General features: G+C 42.4%; 1 protein-coding gene across 2 annotated transcripts in view; it reads left to right on the top strand.

The window, feature by feature from the left end:
• Window positions 1–20,790, top strand: part of FAM120A (family with sequence similarity 120A) — a 141,332-nt gene that overhangs the window by 67,262 nt on the left and 53,280 nt on the right. For both annotated transcript variants that reach the window (XM_037128695.2, XM_037128694.2), the window contains exons 6-7: window positions 9,112–9,209; window positions 9,445–9,725. In XM_037128695.2, coding sequence (XP_036984590.1) covers window positions 9,112–9,209; window positions 9,445–9,725 — 379 coding nt within the window. The remainder of the gene's footprint in view (window positions 1–9,111; window positions 9,210–9,444; window positions 9,726–20,790) is intronic.

Genomic DNA, 20,790 nt, shown 5'->3' with positions numbered 1-20,790 from the left:
GTTGCTGCTCACTGGAAATCAACAAGTTTCAGTCCTTTAAAAGCTGGGGTCGATTTCTGAGTCCTCCTGCCCAAAAGCCTCTTAACCTCCCTGCCTCTGCCTTCCCTCCTGGCCTTGAGTCTGGCTCGACCTGCCAAACTGAACTCCGTAGGCCACAGCAGCCTCCTGTTGGTTCCCACTGTGCCCTTATTCCCAGCCAGCCTTCAGAAGCTATTTATCTATGAAAGGATGGAAACAATTACATGAAATTCTCCTTTATATTGAGACAGCATGGGGTCTCGGGTCCAGGACCCGAAGGACACCATATGGCCAGAAGGGATGCTGGACCATAAAAATATCACCACCCTTTTACTTTCTACTCAAGTGTAGAAGTAGCTGATTTTATCTCTCATTTAACTGCCTGTTTAAGCTACTGACCCAAATGTGCATTGGATCAAGGTTTGACCACTATTCGCCCTTGTTGGGGTGGCAGTTGTGAGCAGTATTTCAGCCTGCCCCCACAGCCCAGGTGTGAAGTAGTTACCAGGCAAAGCAGATGGAAAAGTTGTTCACCTGAATGTTGAAATGGAAAAATCCACAAGCCCATCTTTTCAAAAGCACCTCCTTTTCCTGCAAGCCCACTTTGCCCCCAGCTCATAAAAGGAGACAAGCAGCTCTTGGTTAGGTGGCTCTGTTGGAGCATCGTCCTGAGTCAGGGCACAGACGGGAGACAACCAGTCAGTGTTTCCCTCTCACATTGATGTTTCTCTCTCCTTTCTGCTTTAAAGTCAATAAACATATCTGTGTGAGGATTAATACAATTTTTTAAAAATGAAGCAGAGTCAGACCCCAAGCCAATTAAAAGGACCTTTCCTCTTTGCTGCCTCCCTTGGATTCAGGCATAAGCTTAATAAAATTTGTCCAGGAATTTGGGGGTTTCCTTTCACCTTCTATCTTGGGGAACCCAAGAACCCCAATGCCAGTAACAGTATCATTTTATGTGTGCCTTCTATAGAATATTGAGGTTGAGTAAATACATTTGACCCCTGCATGTAAGTGGACCCACACAATTCAAGCCTGTGTTTAAGGATCAAATGTACATCCATTTCAATGTGGTTAGTGTAGTTGGAAAATTCTCCACTGTTTTAGGAAACATGGAGAACTAGGATTGGTTGGGAATATGCTGATTTATTTAATCTTTGAATTTTCAAAGCTATATTTTTTGAGTAACATTTGGAAATCATACATCAGCACCCATCTGCATTATAGAATATTTTAAAAAATATTATTTTCTGTAACTTCCGCCAAGATTGAGGCATAGGTGGAGATGCCGTGCTTTCTCACATGACCAAGTTTAGAGACAACAAAATATTAGCAACATAAAACATAACCAGAACACAGAAAATTGAACTTTTTGGAAGTCTGATAACAAATTCTTCAGCCTGACCAATAAGAGGGGCGAAACCAGCAGCTGGCGGAGCAGGGTTGCACAGGAAAACTCGGTCAGATGGACTCAGGCGCGCGGATCCCAGGCGTGGGATTGCAAAGGGCGGGCTCAGTGAGGGACTCAGTGAGTGACCCAGTGAGCGACCCACGGATCTGGCAAGGGCGCAGGGTGGCGCGTTGACTGTGGTGGCTCATTCCTGAGCAGATAGACCGGCGAGGGAGTGGGCAGTGAGATGGGACCCAGCAGGCCCCAAAGGCAGGAGGCAGCAGAGAGGGCCGCCATTTCCCCACTCTGACACTGCCCCCACATACAGCGTCACAACCCAGCGACCTCGCCCTGGTGGCCCCGCCCCGCTCCTAAGGCTCCACTCCTCATACTTAACAGGTGCGAACAGACCAAAAATGGCTCAAGAAGATCTCAAAGCCCCAGAGCCCATAACTCTAAGCGATGAAGAAATATCAAAACTTTCAGATGTGCAGTTCAAAACACTGGTGATCAGGATGCTCACAGAACTGGTTGATTATAGCCACAAATTAGAGGAACATATGAAGGCTAAAATAATTGAGATGAATGGAATTGCACAGGAAACCAATACTGATGAAAAGGAAACTGGGAATCAAATCAATGGAGTGGACCAGAAGAAAGCAAATAATGGCCAAACAGAAAAGAGTGAAGAAGCAAGAATTCAAAAAAATGAGGAGAGTCTTAAGAACCTCCAGGACATCTTTAAACGCTCCAACATCCGAATTATAGGGGTACCAGAAGGGGAAGAGAAAGAACAAGGGGAAAACTTATTTGAGCAAATAATAAAGCAGAACTTCCCCAATCTGGCAAAGGAAATAGACATCCAGGAAATCCAGGAAGCTCAGAGAGTCCCAAAGAAGTTGGACCCAAGAAAAAACACACCAAGGTACATCATCATTACATTAGCCAAAATTGAAATGCAGGAGAGAATCCTAGAAGCAGCAAGAGCTAAGGGGACAGTCACCTACAAAGGAGTCCCCATCAGACTGTCAGCTGATTTCTCAAAAGAGACCTTACAGGCAAGAAGGGGCTGGAAAGAAGTATTCCAAGTCATGAAATCCAAAGACCTACAACCAAGATTGCTCTATCCAGCAAAACTTTCATTTAGGATGGAAGGACAGATAAAGTGCTTCTCAGATAAGATCAAATTCAAGGAGTTCATCATCACCAAGCCTTTATTATATGAAATGCTAAAGGGACTTATCTAAGAAAAAGAAGATAAAAAAGATGAACAGTGAAAGGACAGCAAACTCACAGTTATTAACAACCACATCTAAAACAAAAGCAAACTAAAAGGACAGCTAGATGAGGAACAGAACCATAGAAATGAAGATTTCATGGAGGTTAGCAACAGGGGAGTAGGAGGAGGAGAAGGGGGGAGAAGGTACAGAAAATAAGTAGCATACATGGTAGGTAGAAAATAGATGGGGGGGAGGGCAAGAATAGTATGGGAAATACAGAATCTAAAGAACTTGAGACACATGGTCATAAACTAAAGGGGGAAATGGTGGGTGTGGGGGGGCTGCAGGGTAGAGGGGAATGAAGGGGGAGAATAGAACAACTGTAATGGCATAATAAAATAAAAATTAAAAAATATTATTTTTTCACTATTTGTTTAATGTAAAATCTCTAGTAATATGCCTAGTAATAGATGAATATTTGTTAGGTTGGGGTAGGACTAGCAGTAGAGCTTGTTCTTGGTTAACATCCTTCTTTTTAAAAATCTATTTTATTTTAATTTGGAGTAAAACTGGACAACCTCATGCAAGCATAGAAAGTAATCTGAGGTAGTGGGTACGGAATGGTGTACAGCTTACTGAGCACAGCTGTAAGGGTTGTAATGGATACTTATTTTCTCTTCATTTTCAAAGTGGTCTTTAATATTTAAAAGGTAAGTTTTGAATTATGAAAGTATTTTTCATTAAACACTTCTGTCTTAAGTTCATGTTCTTTTCTAACAAAATCCTGCCTCTCTGGTGTTTGTGAAAGGAGGACAAGAAACTATGGCGTTGGTCTCTGCTCCATGAGTTGGTGTCAATTCTGAGAAAGATACCCTTGTCATATAGAAGACACATCACAATTCTTAGCCACACAGGAGCTTTGAGAACAAAAACTGATACAAAAAATATGAAGTATGCACAGATAGGCCCTGGCTTTTTAGACATTTCTGCATCTTTAAGAGAAATGTAGACAAATTTATTCACTAGTTAGACTAGGTTATGATAGAGTAGGAATTAGTTCTCTGCATTCTCAAAGGTTTATATGAAGTCAATGATTATAGTATTTTAGAAAATGTTCTTTTGTTGGAAATCATTACTTTTAAGTGTTAATATAGTTCAAGGTTTTTTGTTGTGTTTTGTTTTAAGGTAAGTCTGTGCTTTTCATGAAGTTTGTAGCCTAATGGTAAAAAAAGTGAGACAAAAATGCTCATCTTCATTTGAATGCTGATACTGAATTCAGCATTTGATTTTTGTTACTCAGAAGTTAAGTGTGGTAGGTCAGCTACAAGAGATTGAAGACTAGATGTTTTTACAGTGATTCAAATAGCAGTATTAAAACATGAATGTTCTTGATGTTCTGGATTTCATGATGTTCTTTGCTCCCAAACCTGGCCATGATTCAGAATTACCTGAGAAGGGACTTTAGCAGTTGAAGGGTCTTGTATCTTATACTTGGGGGTTTGGATCTTTACAGACTTGTATTTGATCAGGAATGTCTTGATTAGGAATGACTCGGAGTGCCAGCCAAGATGGAGGCATGGGTATAAACCCTTTGCTTTCTCACATAACCAAAAGGAGGATACCAATCTAAAGTCAATCAATACCAGAATCACCAGAAAATCAAACTGCATGGAATTCTGACAACCAAGGAGTTAAAGAAAAAAATCAATCAGAACAACCAGATTGGCACGGTAAGACAAAGAAATATGGCCCAGATGGAAGAACAGAGCAAAGCTTCAGAAAGAGAACTAAGTGAAGAGGAGGTAGCTAACCTATCTGATGGAGAATTTAAAGCCCTGGTAACCAAAATGCTCACACATCTGATTGAGCTTGGTTGAAAAATGAGGGGTGGGGGGAGTATATCCAAAGTGAAATACAACAAAATTATTCAGGGAACCAATCAGTAGGATGGGAAGGAAACTGGGACTCAGAGCAACGATTTGGAACAAAAGGAAAAAATAAACATCCATCTAGATCAAAATGAAGAAACAAGAAATCGAAAAAGCAAAGAGGCACTTGTACACCTTTGGGGCAACCTGAAACATTCTAATATCTGAATTATAGGGGTGCCAGAAGGAGATGAACAACAGCAAGAAATTAAAAGCTTTTTTGAACAAATAATAAAGGAAAACTTCCCCAATATGACAGAGGAAATAGACTTCCATGAAGCCCAGAGAGTCCCAAGGAAGTTGTACCCAAAGAGGAACACACCACGGCACATCAGCATTAAGTTACCCAAGATTAAAGATAAGGAGCGGAGGACTTCTGCCAAGATGGAGGGGTAGGTGGAAGCAGTGTGCCTTCTCCCACAATGAAGTTTAAATACAACAAAGTTTGAACAACAAAAACACAGCGAAACCACAGAAAATTGAACTATATGGAAGTTTGACAGCAATGAACCATTCAGCCAGACCAGTAAAACGGGCGGAGCCAGCAGCAGAGCAGGGTCAGGCAGGGAAGATCCACAGGACCAACCCAGGCGCGAGACCCAGGTGCGCAGACAGCCATGGGTGGATCCCAGGTGTGGAGTAGCAACGGGCGGACCCACTGAGGGTGCAAGGCGGCAGGCTGACCACAGTCACACATTCGTGCGCAGATAAACTGGGTGAAGGAGTGAGCAGTGAGACAGACCTAGCAGGCCCCAGAGGCGAGAAGCAGCAGAGGGGACCACTATTGTCCCTCTCTGACCCTGCCCCACATACAGCGTCACAACCCAGCGACCCGGGTGGCTCTGCCCTGGTGAACACGTAGGCTCCCCTCCTCACACATAACAGGTGCGAACAGACCAAAACATGGCACAGGAAGAACTCATAGCCCCAGAGCCGATAACTCTAAGCTACCGACAAATTGCCAACCTATCAGATGCACAGTTCAAAACACTGGTGATCAGGATGCTCACAGAACTGGTTGAGTTTAGTCACAAATTAGAGGAACATATGAAGGCTAAGGTAATTGAAATGAAGGGAAATGCACAGGAAACCAATAGTGATGGAAAGAAAACTGGGACTCAAATCAAGGGAGTGGACCAGAAGGAAGAAAAAAATGGCCAAACAGAAAAATATGAAGAAACAAGAATTCAACAAAATGAGGAGAGGCTTAGGAAACTCCAGGACGTCTCTAAACATTCCAACATCCAAATTATAGGGGTACCAGAAGGGGAAGAGAAAGAGCAAGGGGAAAACTTATTTGAACAAATAATAAAGCAGAACTTCCCCAATCTGGCAAAGGAAATAGACTTCCAGGAAATCCAGGAAGCTCAGAGAGTCCCAAAGAACTTGGACCCAAGAAGAAACACACCAAGGAACATCATCATTACATTAGCCAAGATTAAAATGAAGGAGAGAATCCTAGAAGCAGCAAGAGCTAAAGGGACAGTCACCTACAAAGGAGTTCTCATCAGACTGTCAGCTGATTTCTCAAAAGAGACCTTACAGGCAAGAAGGGGCTGGAAAGAAGTATTCCAAGTCATGAAATCCAAAGACCTACAACCAAGATTGCTCTATCCAGCAAAACTTTCATTTAGAATGGAAGGACAGATAAAGTGCTTCTCAGATAAGATCAAATTCAAGGAGTTCATCATCACCAAACCCTTATTATATGAAATGTTAAAGGAACTTATCTAAGAAAAAGAAGATGAAAAACATGAACAGTGAAAGGACAGCAAACTCACAGTTATTAACAACCACATCTAAAACAAAAGCAAATTAAGAGGACAGCTAGATCAGGAGTGAAACCATAGAAATGAAGATCACATGGAGGGTTAGCAACAGGGGAGTGGGAGGAGGTGAAGGGGGGGAGAAGGTACAGAGAATAAATAGCATAGATGGTAGGTAGAAAATAGGCGGGCAAGAATAGTATGGGAAATATAGAATCTAAAGAACTTGAGACACGTCATAAACTAAAGGGGTATGGTGGTGGAGGGGGTGTGCAGGGTGGAGGGGAATGAAGGGGGTAGTAGAACAACTGTAATGGCATAATCAATAAAATAAAAAAATAGTTATTTAAAAAAAAAGACAAGGAGAGAATCTTAAAAGCTGCAAGAGAAAAGGAAAGAGTTACCTACAAAGGAGTTTCCATAAGAGTATCAGCTGATTTCTCAAAAGAGACCTTATAGCCAAGAAGGGGCTGGAAAGTAGTATTCCAAGTCATGAAAGGCAAGGACCTACATCTAAGATTGCTCTGTCCAGCAAAGCTCTCATTTAGAATGGAAGGAGAGATACAGTGTTTCCCAGATAAGGTGAAATTAAATGAGTTCATCATCACCAAGCTTTCATTATGTGAAACGTTAAAGGGATTTATTTAAGAAATTGAAGATCAAAAATATGAACAGTATTTTTGATCAAACTCACAACTATCAACAGATGAACCTAAAAGAAAAGAGAAACAATGAAAACAAAAACTAAGGAGACAACTAGAACAGGAACAGAATCAGAAATGGACATCACATGGAGGGTTTTTAGTGGAGGGGGGAAGGGAGGATTAGGGGAAGGTATAGGGAAGAAAAGCATAATTGGTAGGCATAAAATAGATGGGGAGAGATAAAAAGTATAGGAAACAGGACTCAGAAGTTATATGTACAACCCATGGACATGAACTAGGGCGGTGGCAATACTGGAGGGTTGGGGAGGCAGGGCAAAGGGGGGATAAAGGGCGGAAAATTGGGAAAAATATCATAATCACTAAAAAATACTTTAAAAAAGGGATTTCTCATGTATGTGTGTGTGATGCAAGTGTTTATGTGTGGTGAACGTCTGGCATGTGTGTACACGTGCTACCAGCCCCATGTGTTGACATGCCAGTGTAATCATCCCCAGCTGCTTGTCCACAGTCATCCCTGGTGGGAAAGAAAAGCCGTGTTGAGCTTTGTCTTCCTGTGAGCTGGGTTCACAGGACTAGGGCCTCCCTGACCCTGAGTGCCAGGGCACTTGGAAATGAGATCTTCCAAAAGACTGTGATTCCAAGGCTCATGAGTCCTTGTGTGTGGGAAGAAGGGAGCACTGGCCTGAGCCCCAGTTCTCCGTGACAGGGTGAGCCTTCCTGGGCTCTACTAGGACTAGATTCACCCAGACAGCTGGGTTAGGCATCAGTGGAAGTTTTCTTTCAGGGAATGAAAGGGAGTATTTTCGGTGGTTTATTATTATAGTTAGGTAAATTTAATATGTTTATTTATTTTGGCAAGTTGGTGGGGTGGGTTGTGTTTCTTGCCTGGTGCCACTCAGATTCCAAGGTTGGAGAAACACTCTTCATAGTAAAGGACATTGACATTCAGATGTTTTTAGGTTTGGTTTTGTTCTGCTTTAAAAATCAGAAACCAGAACCTAGGGAAGATTGTGTGGCTATGAGGGCTCCAGTGCAGTCTGTTGTGTGTTCTCTTACAAGTGTGTGTTTTTCTCTCTATCTCTGACTCCTAACACCCCCAGGCCTGTCCTTATAGTACCTTGTAGGCACCCCTTACCAAGTTGTTTAGTGAGTGAACAAAGACCTTACGAGTCTTCTTCCTATTTTATTGTATTGTTAAATAATTAATTCCTAATATTTTGAAATGGTTTTGACATTGGGCCACACTCATTCCATGTCATCAAATGTCTGGGTGCAGATCACTCTGCTCACTTTACTTGTATGGCCAACTGCACCCACCCAGACCCCTCCCCTCAGACCCTCGGGGAGTGAGGGTTGTGAACGTGGAGTTACGCAGGCTGCTGGCCAGGTTGACTGTTCTGTTGTTATATCTTATAGTTGGCATGGAACCCAGTCCTGAGTCCTTGTGGCTTCACTTCTGTGCTTTACTGTGACAGCATGAGGATAATGAGTGAATGCTAGGGTACATCAGAAAAGGTTTATAAAATCATGCTCTAAAAAAATACAGAACCCTACATTACTGATCTAATGTGTGTTAAACTGTGTCACTTGATCCTGGTTTTCTAACAATGAAAAAGAAACCAAAAGTATAGGCAGTAGTAACCACATTTCATTTTTTATACTTAAAAGCTTACTAGTAGCTAAGAACCTACTTTGAATTTAAACACAGAGAAATTCTGTTGCTTCACAAATGGAAGGAGAAGTGTTCTGTCCCTATTTTGTTCCTTAGAGATCAAGCTTTGTCATCAGTAAGCGTAGACCAAATGGCCAAGAATGCCTGTCCAGTTAAAGACCAACAATCTAGGCATTTAAGGAAACAAACAAAAACACAACACTATCAGAAGTTAACTGAAAATTCTTGGAAGTTAAAATTCCAGCCCCAGAGTATAAAATTGATCATTATCACATATTTTTTAATGTTAAACATGATCTTCCAAAGGTTTCTGAGAATTCAGGCCAGTGGTGTATTCTCCTTTGAAAGGCGCAGGACAGATGGAACACGTGCTAGCTACCATAGTGTCCTGGGGAAGTGTTCTCTGCTCACAGTTGCTTTATTGTTTTCTCTTTGTGTTGATGAAACAGCCAGACCAAATCCGTTTGGAATGCCTGGGATAGTGCCACCGTATGTCCCCCCCCAGATGCTCAACATTCCACAGACCTCTCTGCAAGCCAAGCCCATGGTAAGGCCTTTCCTTTCCTTCTGCAGCTAGTCTGCCCTGGCTTGAGGAACAGCTGCATATGCATCAAATCTTAATGAACACTAAAATAATGTCTTAATCTTTTGAATTGATTTGTGAAGCAGGTGCCATTGTTTGTTGAATTGAAACTTAGCCAAGACTAAGAATGCTATTGGGAGCCAGGTCCTATGGACAGCTTGTTGCACGAGTGACCTGTGCCCTCTGCCCTCTGTTTCAGGCTCCACAGGGGCCCAGCCCAGGTGCTCCGGGTCAGGGTCCACACCCATACAGCCTCGCTGAGCCGGCCCTCACTTTGGAAACAAGTGGAAAGAATCTGACTGAGCAGAACAACTACAGTAACATTCCTCATGAAGGAAAACATACTCCACTGTATGAAAGGTCCTCCCCAATCAACCCAGCTCCAAGCAGCAGCCCCAATCACGTGGACTCAGCGTACTTTCCTGGTTCTTCTACGTCGTCATCCTCAGACAATGATGAAGGCAGTGGAGGAGCTGCAAAGTGAGTGGTTTCTTATGTAGCTTGTTCTTTGGGAAGCCACCTGCTGGCTGCCTACCTGGCTGGCTGGCCTGTAGCACTGAGTGTTGTGCTCAGAGATGCTGTTTGTTGCAGGTAGGTGAGGGTCACTTTGTGCCAGGACTGGGGTTCCGCAGGCATGGAAGAGGGAGGCCATTAGACATTTCCACAGGGCTTCTTAGGCTGAAAGTTTGCTCTGCCAGTCTCTGGCCTTGGCCCGTTCCTCTGCTGGAGTGGAGTTTTAGGAAAATTGGTCTATGTACGTGATCACCAAATGTGGTGAAGTTGTCTGGTCAAGTGCTGCTAACCTTGACTGTTCCTGTCTCTTGCTGTTTTTCCCTAACCTCCATGCCAGAAAGCATTTTAAGATGCCTGTGGCTTTCAGTCTCTCAGCTCCTGGACCAAGGAGAACTCTCAATTTCCTTTGCCTTTTTTTCCTCCTGAGTTTAACAGCTCATAGGACTATTCTTGAAATTACACTGTTCACCCAACCAAAACCCTAGAAAGCTGCCAAACCCAGGCTGGAGTTCTCCCAGAAAGGAGTATTTAAAAAAAAAACAAAACTGTTTTTAAAGATTTTATTTATTTACTTTTAGAGAGAGGGGAAGGGAGGAAGAGAGGGGGAGAAACAGTGTGTGAGAGACACATGGATAAGTTCCCTCCCACATGCCACCACCCGGGAACCTGGCCCTGACTGGGAATTGAACCTGCGACGTTTAGGTTTGCAGGCTGGCACTCAATCCACTGAGCCACATCAGCCAGGGCAGAAAGAAGTATTTTAAATGTGTGCCCCTAAAGTAAATGAATTTTCAAGTACTTAATTTGTTATAATCTGGTTGAGGAAGTCTTAAATAAATGTACAATCTTCTTCCTCCTTTTAAAATACCTTCTGTGTCTTAGAAACCTGATTTAAATAAAAGAAAAAAGGAAAAGAAAGAGTCTTTATATCTGCAACTCCTTTTCCTAGGTTTGAACTCTAGTTAACGAGGTAGATGCCCCTGGCTAGTTAGCACTACATTGAATTTCTGTTGTAAGAAATCTGAGACAGTTTCCATTCTTCCTGCAAGTTCTTACTGGGTGTGTCACCTGATGCTGGATGTTTTTCCTCTCTTGTCCTCTTTTACTCCTATAAAATGGGCTCTAATGTCTGCTGACCTCAAGTGGCAGTTACCATAGGAGTTTGCTAACATCCAGAGGTTGTGAGATGTCAGAAGTAGAGAAATGTAAAATTCATAAACTCTTACTCGCTCTATGTATAATCCTAAAATGAAGTCAAGTCATCATATCGCAGTAAAATTTTTAAATTAACCTTTTGGAAAGAAAATATGAAAGACCTACTGAGTAGAATTTCTGGATTGGGGTTCACATTCATTCCAAACTCTGAAGCACAGGTAGACAGGAAGCAGAAGTATGTGCCTGTGGCGCAGAGTCTGTGTGGTGAGGGGTGTGGAAGCCAGCAGAGAGGCCTGGGATAGGGAGTTTTGGTTGCACCTCCTTCCTTCAGGTAGAGAATCAAAGGTAATGGAAATTGTCAGCCTAATTTGGCGAACTGCCCTGTTAGGATATTAGTTGAACTTGGGTGGGGTGACATTGTTTGAGAGCTCCTCCATTCTCTGGTGCAGATTCAGCTCTACTCTGTTGTGGAAGGTTCTGATCAACATTGCTTTCCCTGGAACTGTCCTCCTTTCCCACTTCTGAGCTCTGTCACTCGTCTACACTCCCTGCGTTTTCTGGAGGAGCTTCTGGAAGGTGGACTTGGTATAGGGTCTAAGAGGATGCCTCACCCTTGTGGTGATATGACATGTGGTGAAACAGGTGGAGCACATCCACTACTAGGAATTGAAAGATTGGATCAAGTTGTGTAGCCTAGCAAGGTCTTAATTTCTTTGACTCTGCTTCTCCATTTATTTAAACAATTGAGATATAGAACAGTTAAAACTGAGAGGAAGGAGGGAGAGAAGAAGAAATAGGGCACATGTGCCTTGAAGCTTCAGGGTCATAAGCCAGGCAGAATAGGAGCTGGTATCAGCCCTGGTCATAGGCATCCCTTGCTTATGGCAGATGCCAATACCAGGTGGTGTTCTTGGTTTCAGGGCAAGGATTCTAGTCTATTGATCAAGTTGTGTGTGTGCAATTGAGGGTCACCCTTCTAGTTCAAAACCCAGTGAGATGTAAGTCAAATTTAGATGTGAATTAGGATGCCTGGACCTGCAACGTGCTCTTGAGGATAATCTCTTGAGGGAAAGAAATCATCCATTCATTCAGCCAAGCAACATTTGAGCACTTGTGTGTGCCAGTGAGCATGCTGGCCCGCAGTACAGACAAGGTTTGGTGCAGATAATCTGCAAAGAGGTGAACACTGATGAGTGTCTGAAGAAAACACCAGATAAGAGGGAATAGAGGTGGGAGCCCTTCTCTGAGAGGTGAGATTTGAGCTGTGGCAGCAGGGTCAGAGCTGGACAGATACAGGGTAGAAGAGGGGGTAGCCTGACCCGCAAGAGGTCTAGCAAGGTAGAGCCTGGGCGATAAGGAGTCTGATCTCTATTCTCAGTGTGACATGAAACATCCACAGTGTTTACTTAGAATGGCTGATTTTGGTGTCATTGTCCCCGGGACGGACACGTATCTGGGTGGCTGGACCATTTAGTTGGGCAGTTACTCCATAGTCGGACTCCAGTACCTCTCATAATAGCTTCTGCAAGCTGAATATAGAAATGTTTGTAATTGCTGTACTTACAATCTTGATTTGTGCAATAGCAGGGGAGGGAGTTTGCCACCACCCCAGCTGGGTATGTCCCTCTCTGTCACTTTATTACCTCTCATCGTTCTTCCCTGTTTGATTCCCTCAGGCATTTGATTCCCTCAGGCATTTGCACTTACTCCACCGTGTTTTACATGGATGGGTGAAAAATACCGGAATGTGGAGAATCCACAAAATAAGTAACAGTGTTTCCCCAACAGAAATCTGTAATTTTTCTTAAAGCATGGTACTAATGGGTGATGGGACCTTTACAGAATAAAAGAGAACTTTCTCTGTCTCCACCAATAAAAGCTTCCTACAAATTAAAAAGCTAAGTGTTTTGAATGACAAAGAATATAAATATGCAGTTCACAGAGGTAACACAGGTGGTCAATAAAATATGAAATGATGTTCTTGTTCATAAAGATAATCAAAGGAATGCAACTTAAAACATACCTTTTTTAGCCTATGAAATCGTCAAACATTTGTTTTTAAAGATAAGTTCAGTGGGGCAAATGGGTAGAATTGGTGGGACACAGTCTTGACTCTCCTGGCAAGTCCTCGGTATTTGTGGTATTTCAGAGCCATGGGCACTCCTTCCAGAATGTTAGCACCATTTGAGCTCAAAGGTAGGCGTAGGGATGCATTGCAGCCATGTTGGCAAGAGCAGAAACATGCCCAACCCCGAAGAACGTTCTTATGTGAAAGGAAGTGTATGCTGAAGTATTCTGTGGAGCATCTGGGTATAAAAGTGCCTCTTGACTGGACTGGTCTTCAGGTTCAGACAGTAGCACTTATGCTATGGGTGTGCATATATATACAAATACATGTACACAGGTATATGTGTGTGCTGGGCAGGTCCTGTCCTGTATCTATCTCACCCCCTTTTTTAAATACCTAAGCCAGGATTTTAGCCTCTTCAGCTGGAAGTGTTCAGATATTTTTCCCACCACCCTGCTGGAATGGACACCCTGGATTGGTAGTGTCTTGAAATGGACACTTTGCAGGTCTGTGTTGGACAAGGAGTCTTAGGCTGTGAGAGGCCCCCTGTACATAGGTGGGTGAGTTGGGTGGCCCACCAGGACTGAGATGAGCTGCATGGGTGCCACTGGAGTTATCCTGAGTGTCCCTTCACTCCTTCTATTGCAGTGGCTCTGTGTCTGTCAAGACTATGCGGTGCCTGGGCAGTTACTCCAGACACATGACCGTTATTTTGAAGCAAATCAAAAGAAGTGCTGCTTTCTAACTATATAATGTTTTTCTCCTATTCTTCTCCCTTAGTATAGTCAGCATATACTTCTTGCTCTATTTTTGGCAGTGTTTTTGTTTTTCTTTTTTTCCTAGCCTTTGTCAAATCTTTATAATCCTCTTTTGGTTGAATTAAGAATTACAGTTGAATCCTTGTGGAGATGTTTATTTTATTGGCATTTAGAGTATGACTATGGCTTTTAGAATTTGAATTTGATCTGAGTTGATAATTCAAAGATTTTAGTTCTTTGATTTTTTCTAATTAATATCTCAATACAAAGTTACATAATTGAAACATTAATAAAATATAATATAGGAATTTCCCCATAATTCCACATCTAGAGATAAAACAGTTTTTGAAAGATTGGCAAATATTCAAACATCTTATTTTTTGCTACATAACTAACATGATTTTTACAGTAATGGGGTCTTAGGAATAACAATGTGCCTTTTTTCTTCTCTGCCTTTTTCATACTCTGTAAGCATATATCCTGATTTGTGTATGAATATAACTGACTATGTACACTGACTATCATTTGTGTTTTTGCATGTCATTACTGACATTTCTAAATGGATATTTAAAAGTCCTATTAGGAAGCAAGACAGACTTAAATTTTCTCCACTTTGTTGACTTAATTTGTGTAGAGTTGTTCCATTTTCTTATACAGTTACATACGCATTGATATTAAGGTATTGTGTCAAGGTGGTGTCTGTGGTATCAGCTTTGCAAGGCCCCCACATGACTTTTGTGGGACTAGGTCTGGGCTATTAACAGTCACCACAGTCTCCAAAGGACTGTAGACCCATTCTGTCAGGGCCCAGTCCTCCTAATGTCTCCTGGCTGGTCCTGCCGGGTCCTGTTGCCACTTGTGCTATGTGACCCGGAGGTCACTGGCTTGTTTATGAATTAAATCAGGTGATGAGTAACCATGCTAAGTGATAGTTATTATTATTATTTTAAAAATAACTGTGTGAAATAAAACCAAACCATTTTTTAAGTAGCACTTGTTATTTGAAGTTTTAGAAATTTTTTCAATTACAGTTGACATGCTGATACTATATTAGTTTCAGGTGTACAACATAGTGATTAGACATTTATATAATTTATGAAGTGATCACCCTGGTAAGTCTAGTACCCCTCTGACACCATACATAGTTATTATACCTGAAGAATTTCATTCATTGCCTTTGACCTGGTGTCCCAGGAAATAGGCTTCTAATGCACCTTTTTTCCTTCAAGTGGTGTTGGTGTTTTTCTTCTACTTTGAGTCTTCTCAGGCTCCCATTCCAGAGAAACCACGTGATTCATGAAGAATTTTATTTTACCTTTCCTAGGATACCTGGTTCCAGACAGCCTGCAGGCTTTTTCTTTCAGAGTGTTACACTGTTGTGCCAGACAGATCCTGACTTTACATTTATATTTGACTTTTTAACACAAGGCTAGATTTCTAACATCTCATAAAAATGAATCTGAATTACTTGTAATCATCTGTGCCTATATGTGTTCTGGCTGTCCACTGACCCATGTAGGCACTTTATGTTCATTTCCTCTGACTCAGTTGGGTGTCTCTGAACCCTCCCTCGTGGGCAGGAAAGGGATGGCTTCATGGCCTGTGTGGTGCAGGGAGTCCTAACAAGCTCTAGAGAAAAGCCCTGTCTGACTGCTGTGTAGGAAATCATTCAGAACCAGGACTTTCTCTGTACCAACTTTTTATGTAGGAACCTCAGTGTGTGGCATTAGCTTTATACAGAAGCCTAAGGAGGCCGTGGCTACAGGGAAACTCGGATATTTATGCTCTGTAGTAGGAGCCACGGGGTCCATCCGTCAGAACTCTGGTAGAGCTGGGGACCTGCTGAGTGAGAACAGCTGTTGGGGAGCAGACAGGAAAATGGATGCATACCTGGTGAAAGTCATTGTCACCCAATTTGACCATTATCTGTGACCTTATGCACACACACTAGGTAATGCTGCTGTGGATTTGATCTTTTACCAGTCTTTCATGTGTTTTTGTTCTCTTGTGGTTTTTTTTGCCTTTGCTCTTTCTTTCCTATTGACAGGTAAGTCAGCTGTGGTCAGTGCTATCTTTCTTTTCTGCACCATCAAGGCATACCGCACCCATTGCCATAGAGACAGGAGTGAGAAATCACTGTGATAGGTCAGACACCTTTACACTTGGTGTAAATGCACACCAGTCCATTTCCATCCTGGCATCACTGACCTGCTGACTAGAAAAATGTGCAGGAGAGAGAATACAGTGGTTAGAGCAGTTACTGTCTTTAACCAGCTTTAGTGTAGAAAAAGCCCCGTTTCATGGAGTGAGATGAAGCCTTGCAGTTTGTCTCTGAAAGCCCACAGATTCCAATGGTATGGTGCTAGCCTTTCTACTGTCACTGTTCCTGGATGGTGAGAATCATTTTCTGTTGATTGCCTGGTGCATCAAGTATGTCTGTGTAAAACACCCCCGGAGCTGACTTTTCTTGTAACAGCATGTGATAATGTCTGGGATGATGGGTAAGGGTCTCAGTCTAGTCAGTGTTGCTACGGCTGTGAAGGGGTTTCTTCTCTCTGATCCCGAGTTTTATGCCCTGGTGTGAACAGGAGAATGCAACAGAGAGGTCATGGTGGCTTCCTGCCTGGGCCACCCAACTGGGCCACCCAACTGGGCCCAGGTCTCACCAGGGCATGGCCAGTGAAACTTCATGTCTGTGTATAAGTGGTTTCAGGTGTGATTGTAAGGCGTGAGTAGTCATGTAGAATGAATTGTTATGTAGAAATATTCCAAAATCATTTGTTTCGAATTCATTTGTTCTTCAAGGCAAGGCATTTGCTTTCATATTCAAAATTTTGTTTTCTTAAGTTGTGAAGTAATATAATATCTTATTGAAATATTCTGGGTTTAAAAAAATGGACTCATGTCAAGATGCTTTTCATGCAGAATCTTAGATTTTATAGTAGAATTATTAGAAGGTTATATGAGCATCTTAATTATGGTATTTTATTTTTAACTTGTGGTAATCTATATAGAACAAAACTAAGGTTTATAAATTCTGTGTAATCTTTTTTTAAAAAATATTTTATTTATTTATTTTTAGAGAGAGGGGACGGGAAGGAGAAAGAGTGGGAGAGAAACATCAATGTGTGGTTGACTGTCATGTGTCCCCTACCAGGGACCTGGCCCGCAACCCAGGCCTGTGCCCTGACTGGGAATCAAACCAGTGACCTTTTGCTTCACAGACCCGTGCTCAATCCACTGAGCCACACCAGCCAGGGAAGTTCTTTTTAATCTTAGGTGGGACAAGCTTTCTGCTTTAGTAGCAGGCCCCTCCACCTCCCCACTAACAACACACAGTGCTCTTTGTGTTTGCTGATTGACGGTGGGGCTGATAACTAAGGTTGTCACATCTGCAGGCTGCAAGTTTAATGAGTATTCCTTTGTTGTGCTTTATGTCACATAAAAGAGATGCCTTCTTTGCCTTTTATCTTTAGGCTATGGTTATGTGATTTATTCGTATAGTAATTGGTTACTTCCTTGATGATGGCTATGAAGTCTTATCTTCACAGAGTTTATAATTAGTTATAAAGACAGATAATAATTACAAACAGTGATGAAATGATGCATGCCATGAAGGAAACAGTAATGAGAATAGCAGGGATGGGGGGGGCTGGTCAGGGAAGCCTGCACTAAGATGACGTTGCAGCCAAGGACCTTCAAGATGGGGTGTCACATATAAAAACTTCAGTCTGCCATAAAGAGGGGGGGTAATTCAACAGAGTATGAAAGATACTTGTAATCCTTATACCTGACCAAGAATTTGCATTCAGAACATATAATGATTTCCTATAAGTCTGTAAGAATCAGTATCAGGTAGAAAATGTATCAGGTAGTATCAGGTAGAAAATGTGCAGAATATTTGAAGAGGCTTGCCACCAAAAATGTCACCAATGGAGAGGTGCTTATCTTTATTGTTACCAGAGAAGTGCATGTCAGACCTGCTGAAGTTCAGTGCCTTCCCTCTCAAAGGTTATCTTGAGAGTAAAAGCACTAAGTGTGTCAAGGAGGGGCCTGGGGTCTCCTGCAGGGCTATAGACCCCACTGTGGAGTTCTCCCATGTGCATGATGGGATGTATACAGTGATGTATCTGAACCAGTGTGTGAGCCAAAACCATTGGACATGAAAAGCACGTGATTGCATCATTCCATTATATGGTGTTCAAAACCAGATGAAGGTATTGTTGCTGTCAGAAGTCAAAATAACTACTGACCTTGAGGAAGGAAGTCACTAGAGTAGATCCAGGAGGGGCTGCATCCCTGGTTGCTTATGTGGCATATTCAGTTCCTGGGCACTTAATAAGTTGTTCACTTGTAACTGGTGTATTTTTTTGTAGTTTTATTATATTTAAATCTTTAAAATTATAAGTAATAGATTGTTACATCTATTTCTGTATAAAGTCTTTAAGTATCCAAGTAATTCTCTTCTTTTACTGAATAAATGTTATTGATTTTTTTATTAAAAAGTACACGAGCAGCTCTATTTATACCACATTCTAGATTATTTCAGAGCTACTAGCCTTTCCTCTTCATTTCTTGGAATACTCACTCTGGTCATGTGCGTGTGTGTGATAAAGTTGTCCACCCTCTATTTCTCTGTTTTACAGGCCATGGGACACTTAAACTACATAATGGGTTTACTGATTCATGTCCTGACTGGGAAACGATTAGTGAATAATTGACTAAGATTCATTTCTCAAACTTCTTACCTCCCCTACCCCCCGGCCAATAGTAGCAACTCTTCTCTTTGGTTTTATTCACTTATGTATTTATATTCACCCGAGGACGTGCTAATTGGTTTTAGAAAGCAAGGGCAGAAAGGAGAGAGGAGAGAAACACTGACCGATTGCCCCTGTACAAACCTCAACCCAGGGCCGAACCTGCAACCTGGGCATGTACCCTGACTGGGAATCAAACCACAGCTTTTCAGTTTATGGAACAACATTTCAAACAACTGAGCCACACCAGCTAGGGCTGTTCTCTTTGATTTTAAACTGAACTGAACTGATTACTTTGTTCTTGGAATACTTGCATTTATTTTGATGCTTCCTTTTCACTAGTGTCTCCTCTAGTTTTGTAAAATTGTAGCTTGAGATTGCACACATGAATAGCACACTGGGACAGAGCAGTGGTTTCTCTGAGTCTTCATTGGAGACTGGACAGCTGGGCAGCTGGGCTGCTCCCATTTTGTGTGGAGGCACCTCCTGTATCTCAACCTGGTGTCCCCATTCCATGACTGGGATCAAGGAGCTAGAACAAGGCTCTAAGATATCACAACATGGGGCACAATTCTTGGTTTAAGATGGGATAGACTTCTTACCTCTACTTTTAGCATTTTTTAAAAATATTAGAACTAAAATGAAGTCGGTTGGAAGATAGGAGGATTAGTGGTAAGAAGCTGTCACATGGGTCAGTTAGAAAGGCGACCCAGTGAAAAGCTCTCTTCTGGCATGTCTGTATCCAGCACTGGTTTTAGAAGACACTTTTGGCTGAGAGCCTTGCAAGGGAGGGATAAGTAAAATGAGTGGGTGCCTGGAGCTGTCCTGGTTGTCCCCACAGTGGCATTGTACTTCTCTGTGCTGAGGGCTGCAGCTCAGGCTCTAGGGTCTTTGCTCCCTCCAGAATGATTCTCTTCACAAAGCTTACCCACATAAATAAGTTTTCTCTTACATTGTGACTCGTGCACTAGCCTGCAGTGCCCACGGCATCATGGATGAGACATGAGACAAATTCACACGGACTACCGAGTCCTGTGGAGAAAAAGGAACGGCACGGCCACTCCCTCAAGGGGGGAGCGCCTCAGAGTGGCCTGGCCACTCTCAAGGGGAGAGTGTGCTGAGCCTTGCCTAGGCAGGCTTTCATGGGGGTTTATTTGCGCAGGAATACAGGTACAGCTCATTAATCATTGTCAGTCAGTGAGGATCAAACAGTAGATAGCATACAAAGAACTATTAGGGCTTCTTCTGAGTCAGGTCTATCAGCTAAAAGGCTACAAAACTTTGGGAAACAAACTCATTTCCTGCTTGGGCCTTTATCATTTAAGAGTATTCTTAGCAAAGCAGGTTTCACGGGAGTTTATGTATTCTTTCTTAGGTCTGATCACCCAGGGAGCCCGCCCTTTTCAGCACAGGGCTGCATACGCCCTCTGTCATTGTTTCAGGCTTAAGTCAGGCAGAGGAGGCAAGATAGCCAAGAAATTTGGGAGACTTCTTGCAGACAGAATGAGGACTTGGGCTATGTCAAAGCAGAGGGGTGAGGGTCTATCACCCCCTTTCTCCATAGCCCCCCAAGTCCTTCCCTGGGGCCTCCCCGTGATCCTGCCTGTCTTAGGTCATTCCCCCCTGGGGGAATCTTACCCGTCATTGGCTAACTAATCAAGCACTGGGGGCCAGTTATGGATGGAAGTAAAAGGAGCAGAAGTGGCGCTCCTGCCAGGGAGATAAGCTTTGTCTCCTTAGTGGCTTTTGGTCTGAAGGTTGCTCACTCAGCCTTAGCCTTGGGGGGAGGCTCCTGAAACCAGGCAGGGTGTGGTTCCCAATAACTTTGTGGCCTGTAACAAACAAATAAACAAATACTTTAGAAATAATATTATTTATACAACACTCACTGCGTTCTGTTCCATTTTAGTGTTTAAAAATGCTGGTTAAACCCACTAAATTGTTCTTGATGGGTCACAATCCACAGTTTTTTTTTAAATGCTGATTGAAACACCTTATTCTGCCATATTAGATACCCTGTAATCTTCCCCATCTCTTTTCCTTACCCTCTTTGTGTTTTTTTTTACTACTTTGCCAAATAATTTTCTTTTTTTTTTAATATAAATTTTATTTAGTTACTTTTCAAGTACATTTTTTTTTATCTATTTCTCCCATCCCCCCCAGTCCTCATCTCTGTGTCTTTCATACTTGTTCCTCAAAATCCCTCCCCCTTTTTCCCCTTAAGTTCCCTTCTCTCTCCCCTCTGGTCGCTGCCCACTTGTTCTCTATTTCAGCATCTTTGTTTTTGTTCTGTT

The sequence above is a fragment of the Artibeus jamaicensis genome, unplaced genomic scaffold (genome assembly GCF_021234435.1).
Source record: "Artibeus jamaicensis isolate MK-2021 breed Jamaican fruit bat unplaced genomic scaffold, CSHL_Jam_final scaffold_1964, whole genome shotgun sequence".
NCBI classification, from domain to species: domain Eukaryota; kingdom Metazoa; phylum Chordata; class Mammalia; order Chiroptera; family Phyllostomidae; genus Artibeus; species Artibeus jamaicensis.
This window is presented reverse-complemented; position numbering and strand designations above follow the sequence as displayed.